The 9,499-nt window shown below is 36.2% G+C and overlaps 1 protein-coding gene across 1 annotated transcript; it reads left to right on the top strand.

Annotated features, from left to right (window-relative positions):
• The first annotated feature begins 2,756 nt into the window (after nt 1-2,756).
• Nucleotides 2,757-8,468, top strand: LOC149205722 (aldehyde dehydrogenase family 2 member C4-like). Its single transcript, XM_089393537.1, has 11 exons — nt 2,757-2,789; nt 5,007-5,070; nt 5,417-5,559; nt 5,683-5,836; nt 6,385-6,614; nt 6,725-6,814; nt 6,903-7,076; nt 7,162-7,299; nt 7,676-7,813; nt 7,956-8,017; nt 8,175-8,468. The coding sequence occupies exons 1-11, from the start codon at nt 2,757-2,759 to the stop codon at nt 8,446-8,448; spliced, it is 1,500 nt and encodes a 499-aa protein (XP_089249663.1). The 3' UTR covers nt 8,449-8,468.
• Nucleotides 8,469-9,499: the final 1,031 nt, after the last annotated feature.

Raw genomic sequence — 9,499 nt, 5'->3', positions numbered from 1 at the left:
TATATTTTTCTTGTGACAACCACAACCTTTTGTTTTTCCTGTCACGCATAATCTGCAAGCCCAATATCTGTTGTGCTGGTCCCAAATCCTTCATTGAAAATTTGCTACGCAAATATTTCTTCAACCTATTGATCTTATTCTTATCATGCCCAACAATCAACATATCATCCACATATAACAATAATATGATATACTTTTCTCGATCATACCTCTTGATATAGACAGAATGGTCAGCTTCTAACCTCTGGAAAACATGTTCCAACATGAATGAATCAAATTTCTTGTACCATTATCGAGGTGCCTGTTTCAACCCATAGAGACTCTTCTTCAACCTACAAACAAGGCCTTCTTTGCCTTTTTCTATGAAGCGTTTTGGCAGCTCCATATAACTTTCTTCCTCCAATTCACCATGAAGGAAAGCAGTTTTTACATATAACTGTTCACATTCTAAGTCTAAAGTAGCAACTAGACCAAGAATGACTCTAATGGATGACATTTTAACCACAGGTGAGAAAATTTCAGTGAAGTCAATACCTTCTTTTTGGGCAAAACCTTTCACCACCAGCCTTGCTTTATACCTCTCCTTATTTTTGTCACCTTCATGCTTAATCCTGTAAACCCATTTGTTTTGTAGAGCCTTTCTACCTTTTGGGAGGTTTACCAACTCCCAAGTTTTATTTTCTAGCAAAGAGTTCATTTCTTCTTCCATTCTTCATTGTGCTCAACTTTACAGGCTTCCTGAAAACAATTAGGCTCGCCTTCATTAGTCAACAAAATATAGTTTGAAGGAAGATACCTTTGTGAAGGCTTATGAGGCCTAGAAGATTTGCGAACCAACTGTGGTTGTGCATTATCAAGTTGAATCTCCTATAAAGGTTCTTGTAAGATTCCTTCTTCTTGTTGTTCATCATTTTCCACTTGTTGTTCTTCATGCTCCTGAATTCGCTGTTCATTTTCTTGTATTGGTGGGATGTTTTCCTACTTCTCTTCAAACATGTCAATAACCTTCTTGACCTCCAACTCACCTACAGTCCTCTTGAACATTTCTGACTCATTAAATATAACATCTCTGCTTCTAATAATTTTATGTTTGACAGGATCCCATAGATGATAACCAAAATCTTCATCCGCATATCCCAAGAAAATGCATTTCATAGATTTATCATCTAGCTTAGTTCTATTTTCTTTGGGAATATGTACAAATGCTTCACATCTAAAGATTTTCAAGTGAGAACAATTCAAATTCTTACCAGTCCAAACTTCTTTAGGGATACCACCATCCAAGTCTGTAGTTGGAGATCTATTTATGAGGTAGCAAGCGGTCCTGATTGCTTCAGCCCAAAAATTCTTCTCCAAATTAGAATTGGACAACATACTTCACACCGTTTCCATTATGGTGCGATTCATCCTTTTTGCGACACCATTCCGTTGAGGAGTACCAAGCACAATCTTCTCATGCATTATGCCAATACTGTTACAATATTATTTAAATGCATTTGAGCAATATTCTCCATCATTTTCTGTTCTTAAACACTTCGACAATTTGTTAGTCTCTCTTTCAACAACAACATGGAATTTTTTGAAATATTCCAAACACTTCACTTTTACTTTTCATAGGATATGTCCAAACCTTCCTGGATGCATCATCTATAAATGTTACAAAATATGATGCTCCTCCTAATGATTTGATGTTAACAGGCCTAAACACATCTGACTGTACCAATTGTAACACATTTTCCTTTCTGTCATGGCCACCTCTAAGGAATGAAACCCTTATTTGTCTACCATATATACAATGCTCACAAAGATCAAGATTGTAGGATATCAAACCTGACAATAAATTTTTACCAACAAGGATTTTTAAGCCCTTCTCGCTCATGTGACCCAAACGCTTATGCCACAGATCTGCTGAATTCCCTTCTTTTGTGACAACAGCCAAATCTGATTTTCCTATCAGTGTCTTCAATGTGTATAATGTTCTTATCTTGGATCTTTTGGCCACGACCAATGCTCCTTTGCTAATTTTCCAGCCTTTTCCAAATCTTGTGGAATAGCCTTCATCATCCAGTCGTCCCATAGAGATTAAACTCATGCGCATTTCTAGTACATGCCTGATCTATTTCAAAAATATATCTTGTCCATCTTTCATCTTTATTTGGACATCTCCCACTCCAATAATACTGCAAAAACGATTATTCCCCAAATGCACTCTACCATAATCACCAGGATTATATGAAACAAAACTATCTTTGCATGGGGTTACATGGTGAGATGCCCCAGAGTCAAGGATCCAATCAAAGCTACTGCTATATGTATATACACATGCATCCTCTACTGAAACAGTAAACAACACATCACCATCTGTGGCTACAGCAGTGGTCTTACCTTCATTTGTGCTGGATTACTTGTGATTTGTACTGGACAGTCTTTGATTCTTTTGTCCTTTCTTCCAGAATCGACATTCTTTCTTCATGTGCCTGGGTTTGCCATAATGAAAGCAGATGATCCTGCCTCTCATTGATTTTGATCGGCCTCTCAATCTTGATCACCCTTGCCAGCCTTGATCCATTCTCCTACCACGATCAGCTAGAGCTAGAGGCTCTCCTCCCTGGTTTTCTGCAATTGAATTGTGTCGCAACTCTTCATTCATTAAACTACTGCTGACATCATGAAACTTCAGGGTCCCTATAGTTGCTGAAGTGCTCATAGCTACAATTAAATTTTCCCAGCTGTCTGGCATAGGACACGTTAGCAAAATGGCTCCAATTTCATCATCTAAAATGATTTTAATAGAGGCAAGTTGATTAGTAATAGTATTAAATGCATTCAAGTGCTCAGCAACTGAAGCACCCTCTTTCATCTTGAGATTATAAAGCTTCTTCATCAAGAACACTGTGTTTCATGCCGTGTTCTTCCCATATAGATCACGGAGCTTCTTCTATAATCCTTCTGTCGTCTTTTCTCCGGACACATTGAAATACACATTCTTTGCTAGATATTGGCAGAATGTTGCAATTTCCTTTCTATCTAGCTTATTCCATTCTTCATTTGTCATCAATGAGGGTTTCTTTGTTGTGCCCTCAATTGGCAAACACTGATCCTTCAAAATCAGTATATCCTCCATCTGTGATTTCGATAGGGCAAAATTAGCCCCTCTCAACTTCTCCATATATGTAACTACTGTCTCCATTTTCAATCAAATTCACGCCCCAAAACTTTAATTATTGCTCTTTAAAATTTAGTGATAATGACCTTCCTCCCTTTAAATTCAAAATTCCAACATATAATTATATATGTTTCATAATAAATATAAAAAACATATATAATGTTTTAACCTTTTCACATTCACACATAAATACGTTGGTTTGAAAAAAAAACTTGACGTCTATGTGCAAGCTTGATGTAAAAAAAATTACGAACTCCACTTAAAGCACTTACGCACTCCACATTTTAGGCTTCATGGCAAGTTTCACCATATGCCCACGATCTTTTTATTTATTGCAACAATTGTCTTAACATTCCTCAGCTATTTCCTAAACAGATCCTTTTCCTGGACTCTCTTCTTTGCAACGATTTCCGATTTCCTGGACAGATCCTTTAACAGCTCCAGAGGTAACATCCAACATTTTAATGAACGCTGCCAGAGTAAGACGATGGCGCTAAGTGGCTTGCACAGTGGATATTTGAGCCTGGCTCCGATACCAGTAGTTTCAGAGCATTCATAACACGCAACATATTTATACTCAGAGACTTAGACGACGATAGCAAAGAATAATTTCAGAGGCACACAAATGGAGAAACAACAAGATTACTCAATCAGAAATAGCGGAATAAATAAAACAATCACTGGAGAACAGAAATCACTTAGCATTACATAACAGGCTTGGGCCTTAGTTTGCCTTCCTTGGCGAGAGAAATTACAAATTTATAGAGGCTAAAGAAGGATCTAGAATCCTACATGTGATTTAGATGGAGATCTAAAAACTAATGGTGGTGTAGAAGGATCTAGAATCATGCATGTGATTTAGATGGAGATCTAGAAACTAATGACGGTGTAGAAGGATTTAGAATCGTGCACGTGTTCTAGATGGAGACCTAGAAACTAATGGCGGTGTAGAAGGATCTAGAATCCTCCATGAATTTGGCTTCACACTTAACATATTATTCATATATAGGAAATCTTGCACAACACAAATATCACCTTGTAATATTATTCATATATAGGAAATCACACACTAACTTCGACACCTCTAGATAATGACTCCAACTCATTACATAGGAATCAAAAGTTTCCTCGTAACTCACAATAACAACTATACATGACATAGAAACCTTCCAACACCAAAAATAAAATATTTATAATTCCCCAATAATGTTAAAAATAGAAAGCTACACATCACGAACATTTGAAAATCTAACCAAGATCGTTACGCCAACTTTCTAAGGGTTGACTCGTTCAGTTCAGAGTTAAATTTAATCATATAGATTATATTGAACAGTTTCTGGTCACAGATGATATTGAACAGTTTCTGGTCGTGTGAATGGAAAGTAACAGAGCTACAATTAGTGAATTTAACTGTCTGCTCGTGAGATTGTAAAGATTGTAAAGTAACGGAGGTAAAAGGAGCGTCTTTAACCGTTTCTGCTTGTGAGATCGGAAAGTAACGGAGGTAGAATTGAAAATGTGTCTATGCCCCGCACCTAGAGAAATTCTTTTCTCTGTCATTCAGTCATTTTCCTATAAATAGGATATCAATATATTCATTAAGCTCTCTGAGATTCCTCCATAGAAGGTATTGCTTATAATGGAATTCTTTCCATTTCATTTACTTTTCAACTTTCTAAGTATTGGGTGCATGGCTTTTGCTATGGATCTGCGTCTGACTTCAATGTTTAAGACTTTTTAATAACTAATGATGTGCAGTTGTGAAGGATTCAAGGAATTGGGGTTGCGCGAAAGAATGGATAGCTCAAATAGTGGGGTCGGTAACGGTACGGATCCGGACCATATTGTGTCTGTGAAATTCACCAAACTGTTCATCGATGGAGAATCTGTCGATGCAGTTTCAGGTATTTATATGCTATGTTGAAATATTCTGAGTTTTATTTACTAATTTCGGGATATAAGTTGTGTATATGTTTAATTTTTTCTTAATTCTGTCCTGAAGTTATGTAGATTTAGGGAGGAAATTGATGTAGATTTGGAGAATATCTCAAAATCTGATGATAACTGATGGTCAGATTCTAGGATATTTCCTGAATTTACAATCGAGTATCCCCATCTACAATATGAGCGAGTGAAAATATGATTATTTCTTTTATCTTAAAGTTAAATGCCTGTGTGAAACTTGCATGCTTAAATATTCTGAGTTTGGCATTTCTGTCGACTAATGGGTGGAAGGTGTTGGTGGTGCAGGGAAGACTTTTGAAACTTTGGATCCTCGAACAGGAGATTTGATAACACGTGTCGCAGAGGGTGATAAGGATGATGTGGATTTGGCCGTGAAGGCCGCTCGGAAGGCTTTTGATAACGGACCTTGGCCTCGAATGTCTGGCTATGTAATATCATTCTTTATATCGTTGTCCATACATGCATTCTCTGTAATACATGGTCAGCCCTCTGCTTTTGCCTTGTGATTTGGATCTGATGAAGAATTTGCTTTTGTTTGCTTTTGTGTGTAGGAAAGGGGTCGCTTTCTGAACAAGTACGCAGATTTGGTAGAGCAGCACATAGATGAACTAGCAGCTCTTGAAACCCTAGATAATGGAAAACCATTGACCCTTGCTCGTGCTGTCGATGTGCCGGGGTGTATCCAGACTCTCAGATACTTTGCAGGTACTCAACAGTCAATACTCCATGATATACGTGCTTAAAATATCTCCCATCAAGAGGAAATTCCAGTCTTAGATTTATCTTGTTGTAGGTCAACGAGGGTTTCTCATTATGGTTCATTGTCGAAGGTTGTAACCTGTAAGCATCCGGACTAATTATTATTAGTGTTTAAGTGTGATTTTTGTAAAGTTTTTTTTGGGATATTTTAAGATCTAATTTCTCGATACTATTGAAATCTTAAATTTAAGATAATTATAAAATTTATATATAATTAAAAAATCAATTTAAATAACAAAAATCCAAATTTCACGACAATTTTTTTATTGGATTCCAACCAAATATCTAACCAAAAACCATTATCATACCTCCCACGGTCAAATACTAATTTCATCCATTCATAAACCTAACAAGACCTCCCACTGTCAAATATTTATTTCAGCCATTCATAATTATCAGTAAAAAAAAACATTATATAACTTGCACAGTTCCGGAAATGCAATTAACAATGGTTTCTATATAATTATAATATATAAATTTCATAACATGTACAGGAGCAGCTGATAAAATACATGGGGAAACATTAAAAATGGGAGGGCCATATCAGGGCTATACATTGCATGAGCCCATTGGAGTGGTTGGTCAGATTATACCCTGGAACTTCCCACTGGTCATGTTTTTCATTAAAATCGCTCCTGCTTTGGCTTGTGGATGCACTGTAGTGATCAAACCTGCAGAACAAACTCCTCTAACTGCACTTTATTGCGCGCATTTGGCCAAGGAGGTAACTCATTACATGTTTTCGAAATTTCTATCCACCGTTCTAGTGAGAAATTATTTTTAATCCGCAAGAAGTTTTCAGGCCAATGTTTCATTGTTTTCTTGTTGTAACAGGCTGGGCTTCCACCTGGTGTTCTTAATGTAATAACTGGTTTTGGAGAAACAGCTGGTGCTGCAATAAGCAGCCATATGGATATTGATAAGGTAAATTATCTGTTAGGTTTCAAATTTATCTTTCTTAGCATCAAGGTACCATGAACACATTGGTAAAGAAGTATTTGTTTCTGTGTAGGTTGCCTTTACAGGGTCTACTGAAATAGGTCGGGCTATCATGGTGGCCGCTGCTCAGAGCAACTTGAAAGCTGTAACTCTTGAACTCGGGGGAAAATCTCCTTTGATTATCATGGATGACGCTGATATTGAGGAGGCCGTGAATCTTGCCCACAGGGCGATATTTTTTAACATGGTACGCACAACCCAACTATGTAGTCATGGTCAATTATTAGGTCCTTCCATTATTCAAACCAATTACTGTTTCATTTGGTTGGCAGGGACAAGTATGCTTCGCAGGATCGCGTATATATGTTCAAGAGGGCATCCACGATAAATTTGTGAAGAGAGTAGTGGAAAGAGCGAAGAAGCAGGTGGTTGGCGATCCTTTCAAGCCAGAAGTTGATCATGGTCCTCAGGTAAGTTTAATCTTTCTGTGCAATTATATCCGCAATTTTGTGTGTGGGGCTGTGATTTTTAGAACTGTATTCATCATATTCTGGGATACCAATATTTGTTGAAATTCGTCATCAATACCTCCGAAATCTGAAACTGCAATTTACATTCCGATTCCATATGTGAATTCCATAGTTTCGAAAACCCTACTGTACTCTGGTGAAACCCTACTGTGCTCTACTGTACTAAATGTGAATCTGGTATTTCAAAGAAGAATGATTTTGGCTAGGTAGACTGGAAAGGAACAACAAGAATTGATGAGAGCAATATAAGCATAAAAAAACTTGTGTCAATGTGTAACCCAATATTCATGTTAAATACTCTTCCCTTTATGATCAGATTGACAAGACACAATTTGAGAAAATATTGGAATACATAGAGCTCGGGAGGCGAGAGGGAGCAAAACTATTGACAGGAGGTAATCGCGTCGGCGAGAAAGGATTTTACATTGAACCAACCATTTTCTCCCATGTGCAGGTACTCTCAATGAATGCCATACACTAGATGCCATAATTTTTTAATTTCACAACAGTTTAAAAAAATAAAATTTAGAGAAAACATGTGGGATAATTTCTTTTTCATGTTTTATGTTTGATTTATTTCTGGTTTGATGTATTAGGAGGAGATGAAGATTGGCAAAGAAGAAATATTTGGACCAGTCATGTCCATTTTCAAGTTTAAGTAAGATTTTTCTAACGCAATATAGACTTTAAATTGCCATCTATAAGAATTTGAATTTCAAACAAAAATTATTAACTATTATATTACACTATCTGTTCTTCGTCATGATTCGTATCACAGTTAATTGCTTTTTACAACTTTAGGATGATATTCGCAGGACTATTGAAGAAGCCATAGAACGGGGGAATAAAACAATATATGGTTTAGCCGCTGGAATTGTGACGAAGAATATAGATACAGTCAATAGACTTTCGAGATCTATTCGAGCAGGAGTGATTTGGGTCAACTGCTACTATGCATTTGATTCTGATGCTCCGTTCGGAGGGTACAAGATGAGTGGAATTGGCAGAGAACAAGGTCTTGATGCTCTTAAGAATTATTTGGCAGTCAAGTGTGTGATAACTCCCCTCCATGATTCACCTTGGTTGTAGAATTGTGGTTTAATGTGTTTGGGAGATGTTTCATAGCATCATATATCACATTTATTTGGGGTCGATTGCTACTTCGCATTTGATCTTGATGCTCCGTTTGGAGGATATAATATGAGTGAGATTGGCAGAGAGCGACGTCTTGATACTCTTAAAAAAGATTTGGCAGTAAAGTGTGAGATAATTCCTCTTCATGATTCACCTTGGTTGCAGAACTATCTCTGACAATCTCTGACAATTCCTCTTCATGATTCACCTTGGTTGCAGAACACCTTGGTTGCAGAAATATGTTTTAATGGGTTTGTGAAATGTTTTATACCATCACATATAATAGGCGTCCTTTTTATTGGAAGCGGGCACACTAATCTTTTTCCTAATGGAATTCTCACAAATAATCAGATATTTAATGCAGATTTAAATTATTAAATTTACGAAATATTATTATAAATTTACTATTCAATTCATTAATGGTCATGATTAAACCAGATGTGGAAAGATTAAAATAAACTTTTGATATTGTGCTACATTATTACCCATGAATCAAGACGAATGAACGAGGCTTAAAAAAATCTAAACAATATGCTAAAATATTCTCACCCATTCATGAAAGTCTCCATTATTAGTTATTTCATCATTTTTGGTGGGTAACCAATAATTTGCCAGGGTGGTATTGAATTTTTACACTGAGTTATTTATGATTAGCACAACCACATTATTAATAATAAATATATAATTATAATAATAATCTTAAAATAATAGTTCATTGGACATAAAGTAGATCCTCATGGGGTGTATTGTTAAGTCATTCTGGGCGATCCCTCGGTGATTTTGATGGCTTAGATGCCCCTCGGTTGTGGTTTCTCAAGTTTTGATTTTGACGGCTTTGTTTCTCAAACAGACATTGATAGATAGCTTGAACCAGAGAATTAATAAATAGTAGAGATGCAAAAATTAAATTTGAACAAATTTATTTTTATTATTATTATAAAAATACTATAATATTGAGAAGGAAAGTTATAGAGAATAAATTAAAACATTATATATATATATATAT

The sequence above is a fragment of the Pinus tabuliformis genome, chromosome 1_2, assembly GCF_031772625.1.
Source record: "Pinus tabuliformis cultivar Carrire ecotype Pingquan chromosome 1_2, CPIR1, whole genome shotgun sequence".
Lineage (NCBI taxonomy): Eukaryota > Viridiplantae > Streptophyta > Pinopsida > Pinales > Pinaceae > Pinus > Pinus tabuliformis.
This window is presented reverse-complemented; position numbering and strand designations above follow the sequence as displayed.